This window comes from Loxodonta africana, chromosome 1 (assembly GCF_030014295.1).
Source record: "Loxodonta africana isolate mLoxAfr1 chromosome 1, mLoxAfr1.hap2, whole genome shotgun sequence".
Taxonomy (NCBI): Eukaryota; Metazoa; Chordata; class Mammalia; order Proboscidea; family Elephantidae; genus Loxodonta; species Loxodonta africana.
In genome coordinates this window covers 183,635,494-183,652,571 of record NC_087342.1, presented here as the reverse complement: position 1 = coordinate 183,652,571, position 17,078 = coordinate 183,635,494, and the positions used below count along the sequence as shown (strand labels likewise).

The window sequence follows — 17,078 nt, the reverse complement described above, 5'->3', positions numbered from 1 at the left end:
CACTTTTTTGCAACTGCGAGTTCAGAAGTATTTTCTACATAAACAGAGACAAAAGATTCAATGTTTTATTACAGTTTTGCTGTGCAGTGTATTTTCCAGTTTTGAGGTTATTTGAAAAAGGTCACATACCACATATGAAAATGTAATTCAGTGTAATTAAGTTAACCAGAACATAATTGTACCCAACCATATTATATTATGAAGCATCTGTTATAATAAAAATATTAGAAAGTAGAAGGATCAATATTTCATACCTAAAATTTTATCTACCACTAAAATTTTTATCTAGTTAACTGGAAATTACAACATAAAACTTCATGTTTTACGCATTGTTAATACGGTAGATCCTGGAAATGGTGGCAGTTTCTGTTTAATGTTCATGGGGAAAATTATACCCATAAAATCTGTCATTTATTTATGTATGTAACCATGATGGATGAGAACGTCTTACAAATTTTGGATGAATGGGCACATTTGAAATCATGACAAATCCCTTCAAACTGATACCTTCTCTCCCTCCTCTGAATTTCGCACCATTGTGCCTGTCTCATGGCACCCGTGTCTGTTACTTGTTAACTTGTGTGTCTTACCCCTCCAACACCCTTTCTCTTACATAGTAAGGTTGGAAACCATGGACTATGAGTTACTCAGCTTCAAATTCCACGTGGTGCCTGGCATGGATCTTGGCACATTCTAAGTTCTCAGTAAATGTCTAAATAAATAGAGCTGACTGAAAAGGTCTTATTCCATCCTAGGGTAAAGGTTTTGAGTGGCAACAGCTTTCAATTCAGGCAGCTTGGGTTCTAATCACATCTCTGAGATTAAAAGAATACATGTTAAACACTTAGCATGGTATCTGGCACTTAGTAAGCACCCAATATATGGTAGTTAAAAACAATGAATCAATCATTCCCGTTGAATAACCACCTGCCACTTTGGGTTGAACATGCCTCATTTTGGATTTCTCCTGGTTCTAAGCTCAGTCATCATTGCTTTATAAGAATTGGTTTACCTTGTTAGATTTTTGCTTAAGTGCTAGAAGTCATGTTTGGGGATGTTTTTGTATGTGTGGTGGTAGGAGGAGAAGAGGAAAGGTTATCTAAAATCACTAGTCACTACGAAGTTAAGAAATAAATGGTGAACTACACTGTTGTGGAGGCTTGAAAGACTATCAGCACAATTCATGAAAATGTACCCATCCCACTGGATACAAGTGAAACTTAGATAGGGTGAGCAGCCACTCTGGTTTGTCTGGACTGTTTCAGTTTTAGCAAGGAAAGTCTTGCATTCTGGAAAATCCCTCCCTTCTGTGCAAACCAGTATAGTTGTTCACCCTACTTTGGCATGACAGAACAACTGTGCATTTCTTATAGGAGTCACAATTATGGGCAAAATAAGGATTAAGTGTAGCAGAAAGAGCACTGGCTAGATTTCACTTTTAGGCCACAACTTTTAGTAACTGTGTGCCCTTTCAAAAGTCACTTTCCTTCTCTGAGCCTTTGTCTCTTCAGCTGCAAAAATAAGAATAAAATATTTTCTTTGCATAGTTAGGAGGATTAAATGAAATAAAGTATGAGAAAGTGGCTGGCAACCAGTAGGCACTCAATGAACTGCCACTTCTACTTGATTGTATTTAATTACCTGGCTCCTTGCAAATACCTGCTTCTTCTTCAAATAAATATAAAAGTTGTGTCTATTAATGAGGGAAGACTGTTGTTACAGGTTATCTAACATCTTTGATAAATGAGCTATTATTGTTATTAGTTGCTGCCAAGTCGATTTCCAATTCATGGTGACCACATGTATGCAGAGTAGAACTGCTCCATAGGATTTTCAAGACTGTGACCTTTTGGAAGCAGATTGCCGGGGCTTAATTCTGAGGTGTTACTAGGTGATTTTTTTTTTTACTAGGTGAGTTTAAACTGCCAACCTTTTGGCTAGTAGTCAAGCACGTAAGAGATTGTGCCACCCAGGGACTCCACACCTGTTAAGGTTGAGTTCATTCCGACTTATGGCAACCCCATGTGTTACACAGGGTAGAACTACTTTATAGGGGTTTCTTGGCTGTAATCTTTATCGAAGCAGATTGACAGACCTTTCTTTCATGGCGCCACTGGGTGGGTATGAGCCGCCAACCTTTTGGTTAGTAGTCCAGCACAAACCACTTGAACCACCCAGGGACCTAGTAAATGAGCTAGACGATGCAAAAATGTATTAATGTAAAAGAGAATATTTTGAAAGGCAAAAAATAGATTTTGTAATAGCAAGCTATTTTAATTGAGTTTTACCTTATTTTCTAAACTTTTTTCTACCCATGAAACCCTGGCGACTTAGTAGTTAAGAGTTATGGCTTCTAACCAAAAGGTTGGCAGTTCGAATCCACCAGATGCTCCTTGGAAACTCTATGGGCAGTTCCACGCTGTCCTATAGAGTTGCTATTTGACAGCAACGGGTTGGTTGGTTGGTTTTTTATATCCATGACTTTTCCTAGGAAGTGTAAAAGTTGTGGAGATGTATCTGTTTGGTCTTACTAAGTCATTTTTATATACTCTAACATCTATAATATTCTCAGGAGCCACTTCTATTGCATGTCTTTCCCACATGTAACAGTAAATGTAGAGATGGTCTCTCAGAGGAGACCTGTAATGCTGACCTGGAGCTAAGGGCAGTATCACTGTGCTTGAGGACAGAATTTTCAAAATCCCAAGCTAAGGTGAACCATGGAGTAAGCAACATGAAAGGGATCATGTCAGCCATTATCTTTTCCTGGGAAAAGCTCTTGATATGGTGATGACAATTTATGTTAAACTAAATGCCTGATTAAAGTTCAGGTGAATGTTTGAAGTATTTTAGAAAAGTTTTATAGCCCTGGCTAATTTATATAACTGAATCGGCTCCATTGAAAGGTGAAAACAAATGGAACATTATTAACAATGATGCCACACTAATTTTAGGTGGGAACCCCGATCTAGAATATTTTCCAGAGAACCCTTTTTAAAGCATGGCAGCATTCAAAAAAACAGAACAAAAGTAAACATAGTATCCAATCACTTCTGTAAAATGTAAAATGAGCCCTTAAATCCTAAGTTTCTATGGTGCAATTTAAAAACATAAATGACACTCATCTCAGGTACCTCACATGACCTAGTCTCATTAAAAGAGCTATACCAATTTTAACCCCTTATCATCCAATTAGGAGCCCTGGTGGCATAGTGGGTTAAATGCTTGGCTGTTAACCAAAAGGTTGGCAGTTTGAATCCACCAGCCACGCCTTGGGAGAAAGATGTGGCAGTCAGCTTCTGCAAAGATTGCAGCCCTAGAAGCCCTGGGAACAGTTTTACTCTATCCTCCAGGGTCCCTGTGAGTCAGAATTGACTCTTTGGTAATGGGCTTTTTGGTATCAGCCAATTCTGTAGAAGAAAATGCCATTCCAAGAACTACAGAAAAGTGGGTACTTCTTATTCCATTCTCGATGTTAACAAAAGGGATATATATATATATATATATATAAAATCCCAAAAGTTCTTCTGTAGCAGGAAAATTTTGATACATATTAAAGTTTTGTTTTGTTTTTTAATTGCTGCAATGCTTTAAAAAGGGTCCTCTAGGAACCACCCTGCATCAGGACTCTCTCAGAGGACTTGTAGTGATTTGAGGAGTTAATCTTGAAACTCTACCTTGTGAGTCTACAAACTGTGATTGATACCAATAACTCCTGCCCCCAAAAGCAAGAGAACAAAAAACCATGCATGGAGAGACTGAACTTAGCTCTCCCTCATAAACATAGTGCACATTCCAAGTTAGTATTCAAACTTTAAAAATTCACTTTTAAGCCTACATATAGACCTTCACCTAATATTTTGAAGGCTCAGTCTTTCTATGGCTCGGCATCAGGCTGGGGGGCAAGAGGAAGACCTCCGTGGTTCAGGAGTGGATGGACCCATTAGCTCTACTTCTAACTAGCCAGTCTAGGCCAGCCAGTTCTGGCCTCCAAAACAATCTGCAAATGGGTCCTGACTCTCACTTTTAAACAATGACTGTTTCTGAATTCATGTAGAAAAATCATGGAACCTGTATTTTCCATCCTTCATTCACTCAAGAAACACGTGTTAAGCACCAAACGTTTGCCACTGTTGCACGTACAGAGTTGTTGTTATTGGGTACCAACAATTTGATTTTCAACATAGTGACACTGTGGCAAAGTGGAACTGCCCCATAGGGTTTTCTAAGCTGTAATCTTTATGGGAGCAGACTGACAGGTCTTTCTCCCACAAAGCCACTGGATGAGTTCAAACCACCAGCCTTTGGTTAGCAGTCAAGTGCTTAACTGTTGTTGTGCTGCCAGGGCTCCTTCAGGTGCAGAGAATGTGGGGCAAGTATGAGTAAGACACACACACTGGGAAGACCAGATTCGTACACACTGGGAAGACCAGATTCCTAAGGTCCTTGTTTCTACTCACTCATGAGCATTCCATTTCTTGTTTTGGCCTCACCCACAGAGGTGGTTGACCTGGTGAACACCTGGTGACTCACCTGCTCCCTGATGCCTTCCCACAAGCACATCTGCTCCAGCCATGCAGCCCATTCCCAGAATGCAGACTACGATGCCGATGAAGTGCACAGCCTTGTACCGGATCAGCAGGAAGAACCAGGAGAGCAAAATCACCACCGGGATCACGAAACAGTCCAGGAGCTATTGGGAGAGAGGAAGATAAACAACAGTAGGAGGCTCAGGGGAAGTTGGTCATGTAATAGAGAAAAATAATTCAGCTCTGTGGAAAGTATTACGTATTTCCCATGAGCCTGCGTTTTTTGTGTGAAACCGGAATTGATGCAGTTAAAATAGACTCTCTGAAACAAATGTACATTAACTTTACTTTTACATTTAATTGTAAACATCCTCCAATTCTCAAAGGGGGGGGTGGAAAACAGTGCCGACGAGTCGATTCCAACTCACAGCGATCCTATAGGACAGAGCAGAACTGCCCCACAGGGTTTCCAAGGAGCGACTGGTAGATTTGAATTGCAGACTGTTTGGTTAGCAGCCAAACTCTTAACCACTGGGCTCCTCACAAAGGCTCCTCAGGAGAAAAGGGAGAAGGCCAATTAATAAAACAGACTGTTGGCAAAGATTCTCCTGCCATTTCTGTGTCTGGGGCAGCTTGGAATCCAGTCTTCCTCAGAACCACGGCCGACTCCATGGGCACACATGAGGCATGGGAGAATATGCCAAAGCATTTTAGATTGACCACTACTTTATGAGAACATCTATGAATGGAGGGTGAAAATGCAGAGGTCTTATAATGTTTTATAAATTATTAGACTTTAGACAAAAGAACATCTAGAAATTTAGTTTAGTTTCTCCCAGAAAATTGTCTCTGTACCACCACCAGTAAGTTACTTTTATCTCTTCTTAAAGTGTCACTCTTAGAAGAAAAATATTGGTCTATATGTAATACAAAGAGCTTCAAAAGATAAATACTTTAAAAATACTGTTGTAAAAAAGAGTAAAAACAGAGATGACTGAACAGAGTATAGAAAAAAAATGATTTTATTCTGCACAAATTATCAGATTCCATTTGACATGGAAGCCTCAAGAATTGGTAGAGAATTCACTGCAATCATGTAGTAAGATAATACGGGGAAATGAAGAAGACCCCTGTGCTGGAGTCAGAAGGCCTGAATTTGAGGACTAGTCCTCACTTATAACTGTGTGACCGTGCGCAAATGACAAACTCACGATGCTTCAATTTACTGTCAGTAGAATGAAGATAACAACCCCTGCCTACTTTTCCCAAAGATCATAATTAAGCACAGGATTAATACAGGTGAAAGTACTTTGTAAGCTACAAGGTCCTCAATGCTTATCTGTAACCCTGCTTCCAAACAGATGCTCTGGGCTTCATGGAACTGGGTCAGTATCTACAACACTCTGGTAAGATGTGGTGACCTTTGGATACGTCATCCAGGACAGGGTCTCCATTAGACAAGCCAGATGTCCCATAAGCCCTTAAACTCCACATAACAAATGAGAAACTCATTTGAAGTTGCATTCCACTGCCCAGTACAGTTCTTCCTCTAGAATCCTAAATAAGTGGCCCCTACCACTTAGGAGTCAGACAGGGTTTTTTTGTTATTAGCTGTCATCAAGTCAGTCCCCCAACTCATGGACTTCCCATGCACAACTGGATTGGACCATTGTGATCCGCTGATCACCTGGCCTTTCTTCCTAGTCTGTCTTAGCCTAGAAGCTCCTCTGAAGCTTGTTCATATTACGTTGTTGTTAGGCGCCATTGAGTCAGTTTCGACTCATAGTGACCCTATGTACAACAGAACAAAACAGTGCCCAGTCCTGTGCCATCCTCATGATCGTTGTTATGCTTGAGCCCACTGTTGGAGCCACTGTGTCAATCTACCTCATTGGGGGTCTTTCTTTTTTTCGATGGCCCTCCACTTTACCAAGCATGATGTCCTTCTCCAGGGACTGATCCCTCCTGATAACATGTCCAAAGTATGTGAGACATAATCTCACCATCCTTGCTTCCAAGGAGCATTCTAGCTGTACTACTTCCAAGACAGACTTTTTTGTCGTTTTGGCAGTCTGTGGTGTATTCAATATTCTTCGCCAACACCACAACTCAAAGGTGTCAGTTCTTCTTTGATCTTCCTTATTCATTGTCCAGCGTTCGCATGCATATGAGGTGACTGAAAACCTCATGGCTTGGGTCATGTGGACCTTAGTCCTCAAAGTGACATCCTTGCATTTTAACACTTTAAAGAGGTTCTTTACAGCAGATTTGCCCAATGCAATGTGTTTTTTGTTTTCTTGACTGCTTGCTTCCATCGGTATTGATTGTGGATCCCAGTAAAATAAAATTCTTGATGACTTCAATCTTTTCTCTATCGTGATGTTGCTTATTGGTCCAGTTGTGAGGATTTTTGTTTTCTTTTCATTGAAGTGTAATCCATACTGAAGGCTATGGTCTTTGATCTTCATCAGTAAGTGGTTCAAGTCATAGCAACAAGTAAGCCTCCACTGACAGACAGGTGGTAGCTGAGCTTGAAGTGCATTGGTCAGGCATTGAACATTGTTCTCCTGCCTAGAAGGCAAGAATTCTACCACAAAAACCACTACTACTCCCAAACACAAGGCAGTGATCCCTACTGCACCTTCACCCTCACTGCCTACGTCCTGTTGGTCACCAAGTTCTGCCAATTCTACCTTCTAAATGTCTCTCAAATCTACCCATGCTACTCTCCCCCATCTCTGCCCTCTAAACTGATATACCACCTTCCCCTCCTTGGACAGGCATCCTTCCTGCCTCAGGGACTTTACTTCTGCATCCTTCTCTGTCTGGAATGTACCACCCCAACTCTTTTCCTGCCGGACTGCACTTATATACGGCCTCCTCAGAAAAGCCTCTGGGGGCCTGTTATGGATTGAATTCTGTTCCCCAAAATATGTGTTGTAAATCATAAACCTGTGGATTACTCTCATTTGGGAATAAGACTTTCTTTGTTATGTCAACGAGGACACATAGTGTAGGGCATGTCTTAAACCAATCATCTTCGAGATATAGAAAGAGCAGATTAAGCACAGAGAAGGAAGCACAAGTGAAGGGGAAGATACACACCACATGAAGATCACCAAGGACCTGAGGAACAGAAGCTGAAAAGAGACAAGGAGCTGCGCTCCCAGAGCCTACAGAGAGAAAGCCTTCCCCTAGAGCCCTGGTGGTACAGTGCTTAAGCATTCAAGCGCTAACCGAAAGATTGGCAGTTTGAACCCACAAGCTGCTCCAAGGGAAAAAGATGTGGCAGTCTGCTTTCATAAAAGATATACAGCGCTGTAAACCCTATGGGGTAGTTCTACCCTGTCCAACAGGGTCACTGTAAGTCAGAATCAACTAGACAGCAATGAGTTTCTTTGTTTTACAGCTGGTGTCCTGAATTCAGACTTCTAGCCTCCTAAACTGTAAGAAAATAAATTTCTGTTCGTTAAAGCCACCCACTTGTGGTATTTCTGTTATAACAGCACTAAGAAACTAAAATAGTGCCCCAGACTAGGTCAAGTCCTGTTTGATGCTTTCCTTGTATCCTGTATTTCTCCTTTGTAGTGCCGGTTGCAAAAGTACTTAATGAATTATGGAATTATTAGCATAATGTCTGATTTCCTGACTCACCTGAAGGTCCCTGAGTGCAAGAGTACAGTCTCAGCACCCTGAACACTGCTGTGAAAAGTGTTCAATACGTAGTTCCCGGACCAAGAAAAACAGAGTTTTAATGATTGTTGTTTTGTTAGGCGCCATTGAGTCGGTTTTGACTCATAGCGATCCTATGTACAACAGAACGAAACACTGCCTGGTCCTGTGCCAGCCTCACAAGTGTTGCTATGCTTGAGCCCATTGTTGCAGCCACTGTGTCAATCCATCTCATCAGGGGTCTTCCTCTTTTTTGCTGACCCTCTACTTTACTGAGCATGATATCCTTCTCCAGGGAATGATTCCTCCTGATAAGGTGTCCAAAGTATGTGAGACATAGTCTTGCCAACCTTCTTTCTAAGGAGCATTCTGGTTGTACTTCTTCCAAGACAGATTTGTTCCTTCTTTTGGCAGTTCATGGTATATTCAATATTCTTCTCCAACACCACAATTCAAAGGCGTCAATTCTTCTTCGGTCTTCCTTATTCATTGTTCAGCTTTCATGTGCTTATGTCCAGACACCATGGCTTGGGTCAGGAGCACCTTAGTCCTCAAGGTGACGTCTTTGCTTTTCAACACTTTAAAGATGTCTTTTGCTGCAGATTTGCCCAATGCAATATGTCTTTTGATTTCTTAACTGCTGCTTCCATGGCTGTTGATTGTGGATCCAAGTAAAATGAAATCTTTGACAACCTCAATGATTTTCTCCATTTATCATGATGTTGCTTATCAGTCCAGTTGTGAGGATTTTTGTTTTCTTTATGGTGAGGTGTAATCCATACTGAAAGCTGTGGTCTTTGATCTTCATTAGTAAGTGCTTCAAGTCCTTTCCGCTTTCAGCAAGCAAGGGTGTGTCATCTGCATAACACAGGTTGTTAATGAGTCTTCTCCAATCCTCACGCCCCCATTCTTCTTCACAAAGTCCAGCCTCTTGGATTATTTGCTCGGCATATAGATTGAATAGGTATGGTGAAAGGATACAACCCTAACACACACCTTTCCTGACTTTAAACCATGCAGTATCCCCTTATTCTGTTTGAACGACTGCCTCTTAATTCATGTACAGATTCCTCATAAGCACAATTAAGTGTCCTGGAATTCCCATTCTCCGCGATGTTATCCATAATTTGTTATGGATAGCATAGTCAATAAAACACAGGTAAACATCTTTCTGGTGTTCTCTGCTTTCAGCCAGGATCCGTCTGACATCAGCAGTGACATCCCTAGTTCCATTTCCACTTCTAAATCCGGCTTGAATTTCTGGCAGTTCCCTGTCGATATACTGCTGCAGTTGCTTTTGAATGATCTTCAGGAAAATTTTGCTTGCATGTGAGATTAATCATACTGTTCGATAATTTCTACATTCGGTTGGATCACCTTTCTTGGGAATAGGCAAAAATATGGGTCTCTTCCAGTCAGCTGGCCAGGTAGCTGTCTTCCAAATTTCTTGGCATAGGCAAGTGAGCACTTCCAGTGCTGCATCTGTTTGTTGAAACATCTCAGCTGGTATTCTGTCAATTCCTGGAGCCTTGTTTTTTGGCAATGCCTTGAGTGCAGCTTGAACTTATTCTTTCAGTACTGTTACCTCCTGATATGGCTGAACATCAACCTATTCTTTTTGGTATAGAGACTCTGTGTATTCCTTCCATCTTTTTTTGATGCTTCCTTTGTCGTTTAATATTTTCCCATAGAATTCTTCAGTATGGCAACTTGAGACTTGAATTTTTCTTCAGTTCTTTCAGCTTGAGAAATGCCAAGCGTGTTCTTCCCTTTTTGTTTTCTATCTTCAGGTCTTTGCATATATCATCATAACACTTCACTTTGTCTTCTCAAGCTGCCCTTTGAAATCTTTGGTTCAACTCTTTTACTTCATCAGTTTTCCCTTTTGTTTTAGCTACTCAACGTTCAAGAGCAAGTTTCAGAGTTTCTTCTGACATCCATTTAGGTCTCTTCTTTCTCCCTGTCTTTTTAATGACCTCTTGCTCTCTTCATGTATGATGTCCTTGATGTCATTGCACAACTTGTCTGGTCTTTGGTCATTAGTGTTCAAAGTGTCAAATCTATTCTGGAGGTGGTCTCCAAATTCAGGTGGGACATAATTTGGCTCTCATGGACTTGTTCTGATTTTCTTCAGTTTCAACTTGAACTTGCATATGAGTAATTGATGATCTGATCAGCAATCAGCCCCTGGCCTTGTTCTGACTCATGATATTGAGCTTTTCCATCGTCTGTTCTGGCTGATGATATTGAGCTTTTCCATTGTCTCTTTCCACAGATACAGTCGATTTGATTCCTGTGTATTCCATCTGAGGAGATCCATGTGTATAACCATTTATATTGGTAAAAAATGGTATTTGCAGTGAAGAAGTTGTTGGTCTTGCAAAATTCAAGCATGCGATCTCCAGCATTGTTTCTATCATCAAGGCCATGTTTTTCAACTACTGATCCTTCTTCGTTTCCATCTTTCGAATTTCAATCAGCAGTAATTATCAGTGCATCCTGATCGCATGTTCCATCAATTTTTGACTACAGAAGGTGGTAAAAATCTTCAATTTCTTCATCTTTGGCTTTAGACGTTGGTGTGTAAATTTGAATAATAGTCATATTAGCTGGTCTTCCTTGTAGGTGTATGGGTATTACTCTATCACTGACAGCATTGTACTTCAGGATAGATCTTGAAATGTTCTTTTTTTGATGACAAATGCAATACCATTCCTCTCAAGTTGCCATTCCTGGCGTAGTAGACCATATGATTGTCTGATTCAAAATGACCAGTACCAGTCCATTTCAGCTCACTAATGCCTAGGATATCAACGCTCACTAATGCCTAGGATATCGATGTTTTTGGGTTCCATTTCATTTTTGATGATTCCCAATTTTCCTAGATTCATACTTCATACATTCCAGGTTCTGAATATCAATGGATGTTTGCAGCTGTTTCTTCTCATTTTGAGTCGTGCCACATCAGCAAATTAAAGTCCCGAAAGCTTGACTCCATCCATGTCATTAAAGTTGACTCTACTTTGAGGCAGCAGCTCTTCCCTAGTCGTATTTTGAGTGCCTTCCAACCTGAGGGGTGGATTAGAAACACCAAAATGGAGCCTCTAAGGAGCCCTAGTGGGGCAATGATTAAGCACTCACTGGCTAACTAAAAGGTTGATGATTGGAACTCAAGCAGTGGCTCCTCCAGAGAAAAGACCTGATGATTTGCTCTCGTAAAGATCACAGCCTAGGAAACCCTATGCAGCAGTTCTACTTTGTCATATGAGATGGCTAATCAACTTGAGTTCATTCAGGCACAGAACAAACACAAACAAGATTCATTAAATGCTGAAAAATGTTTGTAGAGCCTCAAAGACTTCATGAATAGCAAGTGGCTTTTTGGCACCGTAAACAGCACTCAGGATCCCTTCTCCCACCGAAGCTTTGCATGACCTGTGCTGACCATCTTGCTTCTCTGTGCACTAGTCTTCTCTGTTTGCAAAATGGAACAAGCAATCAGAATCTCAAGCTGTCCCTGGAGTTGCTATGAGAGGATGAGGTGATAAAGGGCCAAGTGAATGCTAAGTAGCACTGTAATGGCTGTGGGAGGCTGAGCTCAGGAGTCATAGCACTCCTAGAGGGGCTATGTGCAGAGGGTCGCATTACAGTCAGGCAGGTCGGATTGTACTACAGTCCACAGTTGCTCATTGCACAGCTAATTAGCAAGTTAACGATCCCACTTGATGAGGTAATACACTCTCAAGCAGATTTTATAACTGGCCTCAAATACCATTTAAGCACACTAGGAAATTTCAGTTTGCTGGTGAAAACTGTTCACTGGGCCCAGAATAGTTGGCATTTTGTCTAAAAGATTAAAAATGATTGAATAAATAGTTGAAATACTTATTTATATGTTCACAATTGGGAATTCATTATCGGGCTGGAAGCCCTAGGTCAGTGAAGCTGAAAGCCTCCGTTTCTAAATTATTAAGAGCTATCATTCCATCTTTGGGGAGGGCTGAAGTGAGCCTTTTTGGTTCTCATTGTCATTAGAAACTCCAAAGCACCTGATGAGTCCTGGGACCTACTCCCTTAATGGGCTTAACTGAAATTTTTTTGGTTGTATTAGGTGGTCCTATGGGTAGGGAGAAGGAGCCCTGAGGGCCCAGTGGTTAAAGTGCTTGGTTGCTAAGTGAAAGGTCAGTGGTTGGAAACCACCAGGGAGAAAGACGTGGCAGTCTGTTTCTATAAAAATTTACAGCCTTGTAAACCCTATGGGGCAGTTCTACTCTGTCCTATAAGGTCCCCATGAATCAGAATCAACTCAAAGGCAGTGGGATGGGAAGGTAGGTAGGGAAGAGTTTTAGATAAAAGAGAAGGGGAAAGAAGAATATGACCCAAGCCAGGGAAGACTGGTACCTGGCATACAGTACCAAAACACCAAACCCTTTGCTGTTGAGTTGATTCTGACTCATAGCAAAACTATAGGACAGAGAAGAACTGCAACATAGGGCTTCCAAGGAGTGGCCGGTAGAATCGAACTGCCGGCCCTTTGGTTAACAGCTGTAACTCTTAACCATTACGGGCCACTAGGGCTCCGGCATACAGTCGGGGCTCAATAATTTGTGGCTGAATGAATTAATGGATGGACAGGCAACTGGAATCATTCTCTATTGGAAGGGACATTAGCGATCACTGAGAGTTTGGGGTGTAGGGACAATTTTTCATTTTGCAGGATTACCCCATGCTCTCTGTAGGACATTTAGCATCCTTGGGCTGTGACCATTAAAAACAGCGCTCCCACACACTTACAAATGCCCCTAAGAGGGCAGTATCTCCCCAGTTTAGAATCATCCCAACCACTTTGCTTAAATGTTGAGGACTCAGAAGTACCAAGAGGTGAAGTGAAATGCTCAAGGTCACACAAATTGTTGGTATCAGCGGTACTTCTGTCATAACGTTTTTTTTTTTGAACAATATTCTAATGAATATTCTAATGAAGGTCAATGACAAGAATATTTAATGGCTAGAGCTAGCGGGCTCACCTCTGCATCTGTAACTACAGAAAAGAGACCACTTTGTAGTTGGTGTTAGTAAACAGGCTATTTTTTTTTTTTTTAGTGATTTTTGGCTCCAGCCATTTCCCTGTGGTCATACAGCATAAAACATACTATTTTCCAATACTTTTCTGGCAGCTTACCTTCTGAGCAAAGTGGTGGTTACAGTAATAAAAAAGAAAAAAGTATTATAATACATGCCTGTGACTGGGACTGTTAAAAAAGAAACAAAACAAAACAAAAATCAAACATACTCCTGAATCTGTCATTGGCTTGTTCAGTACATTTAGCTTTTTTTACACACATCTCTAATGAAAAAGAAATGATAAGATATCCATATTAAAACATACACAAACTAATACCATTTCATAATAATTTTATGCTCTGAAAAGATTCAAGAACATTAGGAACTCTATGGAAAGGAAAATGTCCATTATCCCTTAGAATTTATATAAACCCCAAACCAAACCCACGGCCATCGAGCTGATTCTAACTCATAGTGAACCTGTAGGAAAGAGTAGAACTGCCTGACAGAGTTTCCAAGCTGTGCCTGGTGGATTAAAATTGCCCACTTTTTGGCTGGTAGCCGTAGCACTTATCTACTACACCACGAGGGTTTCCAGAATTTATATAGCAACTTTTTTTCCTAATGATTTAACATAATTTTACTCTCATTATGGCATTAATCCCCTGGCAATACCTGTCAGAGAAGTCTATGATCCTGAGTTACCTGATTCTATTGATATTTTTTTTTTTTTATTGATAAAGACACTGATATAGTCAGTGGCTGGGGCAAATTCTCTAAAGTCATGGTGATAGTACCAGGATTAGTATTACTTGAACCTAATTTTAAATAACATTCACAGTAGGTTGTATTAAGTTTACATTTATAGTTTGCAAAGCACTTATGTTGTTTTACTTAATCCTTGTAATAAATAGCCTTTTAAGAGAGTGTCATGGATTGAGTGGTGTCTGCCCAAAATATGTGTCAACTTGAATTGGGCCATGATTTCCAGTATTGTGTGGTTGTCCTCAATTTTGTGATGTTAAAAAGGATTAGGGTGGGATTGTAACACCCTCACTAAGTTCACATCCCTGATCCAATGTAAAAGGAGTTTCCCTGGAGTGTGGCCTGCACCACCTTTTATCTTACAAGAGATAAAAGGAAAGGGAAGCAAGCAGAGATTATGGAACCTCAAATCACCAAGAAAGCAGTGCCAGGAGCAGAGTGCGTCCTTTGGACCCGGGGTTCCTGCGTGGAGAAGCCCCTAGTCCAGGGGAAGATTGATGACAAAGACCTTCTTCCAGAGCTAAAAGAGAGAGAAAGCCTTCCCCTGGAGTTGACTCCTTCAATTTTGACTTTTAGCCTACTTTACTGTGAGGAAATAAATATCTCTTTGTTAAAGCCATCCACTATGGTATTTCTGTTATAGCAGCACTAGATAACTAACACAGAGAGGATGGCTATCTCTACACCCATTTTATAGACAAGGAAACTGAGGGTCCAAGAGTGAAGCAAGTTAGTGTCAGAGTTGGGGCTAAAATACTAGTCTCTGGACTCCTAGATTGGAGTTCAACTGCAGCGTCCAGAGTTAAAAAAAAAAAAAAAATTACATTGACATTGCTCTTAGGATGACATTGCTTTTAGAAGACCATCTCAACATTAAGTAACATCAAAGTTTCTTGTTAAATAAATATTGGAGGAGTGCAGTGTTATTTAACTTTTTTTCTCTCCCCCCTCTCTCTTTCTCTTTTCAGCTTCAGTCAGTCCTGTATCACTGTCTCTTTCTCTACAGTTTACACACACACACTATTTTTCCTTTTTGTTAATATCAACTCAAGCTTCTTTCTTCCTTTTAATGCTGCCTCCATTTGTCAACAATCCACCAAAAAAAAAAAAAAAGCCCGTTGTCATGCAGTCAATTCCAACTCATACTGACCGACTCATAGGACCGAGTAGAACTGGCCTATATGGTTTCCAAGGAGTGCCTGGTGGATTTGAACTGCTGACCTTTGGTTAGCAGCCATAGTTCTTAACTACTATGCCACCAGGGTTTCCCATAACTCCACAGATCACCATAATCTGCCTCCACACACCCAAGCTTCTGAGACTGGGCTCGCTGATGATTCCTCTTCCCTCACCCTAACACGTCACTACACTCTGCTGAAAGCAGATAGTTTCAGGAAGATGGCACATTTTCAGTGTTATCAGTGAAATCTGCTTTCACAGACTGCCAAGACTCCTTATGGTTGGTGGGTAGCCCCAGCTGTATCCAGGTTTTGCAGAATGTTTTCCAAGTCTTTGGTCCACCTGACCTCACAACTCCAAGTCTGGAATCTAGGGAAAGGCAGAGGCCCTGGGCAGCTGCAAAGCCTAGGGCCTCCCCCATAGCAACTCAGCACTGGCTGGGTATTCCCCACGGCAAATGCTGGGAAGCTCCAGACCCAGAGAAGTGGGGTGGGGTGGGGTGGGGTGGGGTGGGGTGGGGTGGGGTGGGGGTGGGGGAGAAGCAGAGAGAGAATTCTGCTGGACAACGGGGCTCATGTCTCACCCCTGCCCAGGCACAGTGCCAGCTACTACAGCCCCCTGGGAGGCTCCAGGTGGAAGTTTGCACAGTGCCAGCTACTATAGCCCCCTGGGAGGCTCCAGATGGAAGTTCCCACTGTCCACGGGAACCTCACTCTCCTCATTTCTGTTTTTTTCCTGCTGAGCCCCTTTCAATGAGCTCTTGTGCCTGGCTCTGCTCCATGGAACTGCAATGTGGCGCCATAGCTCAGTTGGCCTGCCCAGAGCAAGGTGCCAACAGTGCCTGCACGCATGGATGACACCTTAGGCCTATTGCTGACCCCCACCCTCCTTGGGAGTAGGAAACTATTTTTGGTGCTTATTCTCCAGTAGCTTTAATTATAAAGTGTTTCTGTGTACTTTGATTTAAAGAGGCTGGCTCTTCGCCTCCACAGCAGCTCATGGGCGGCAGAAGGCACACTTGGCCAAGGTGAGAGATTGGTGTTTTCATCCTTAGACCTTAAGGCCTGGAGTTCAGGGATGATTTTACCTACATTATTACAGAGCCTGGGAAGCTCATATCAAGTAGTCTCTTAACAAAAATTTAATACATAAATTAACCTTGTATCTTCTTACACGATTATGAGTTCCCTGAAGGTGTCTCCTTCATTTGCACATTCTTCCACTGTTTCTACACAGAACCTGGGATTTAATAGAAGTCCAATAAATGGTAGCTGAATGATAGAATAAAATTTTCGTGGTTTTACTCCTTCTACTCTAATTCCACAGCTTCCATAACTTCCTCCTCACCTGCCATTCCACTAATTTTATTTACCCTATTTCTTGTCAAAATATGAATTTTATCTCTTCAATTTTAGTTGATGTGTGTCTATGCCTTTATCTGTGAGTATATTTGGTTGATGTATACCCATGTCTGTAGAATGTCTTTGTGAGTACAACTTCAATAGTAAAACCCTGGAAGTCATGGCCCTAACTTGGCTGGTTGAGGGCCAATTGGTGCCAAATCTGGTTATTATGATGATACTACATTTTTGATTAGTAGTATCACAAAGAAGAAGGATCAGTAGTTGGAAAATATGGCCTTGGTGATAGAAACAATACCAGAGATCGAATGATAGAATTTTGCAAGACCAGCGACTTCTTCATTGCAAATACCTTCTTTCACCAACATAAACGGTGACTATACACATTTTTTTTTTTTTTTATACACATGGACCTCGCCAGATGGGACACATGGAAATCAAATTGACTACATCTGTGGAAAGAGATGATGGAAAAGCTCAATATTATCAGTCATAACAAGGCCAGGGG

At 41.3% G+C, this 17,078-nt stretch overlaps 1 protein-coding gene across 1 annotated transcript in view; it reads right to left on the bottom strand.

The window, feature by feature from the left end:
• The window catches only part of SLC35F1 (solute carrier family 35 member F1), a 544,808-nt gene that overhangs the window by 60,083 nt on the left and 467,647 nt on the right, over positions 1-17,078 (bottom strand). Inside the window, exon 7 of the mRNA XM_064294807.1 lies at positions 4,534-4,693. Coding sequence (XP_064150877.1) covers positions 4,534-4,693 — 160 coding nt within the window. The remainder of the gene's footprint in view (positions 1-4,533; positions 4,694-17,078) is intronic.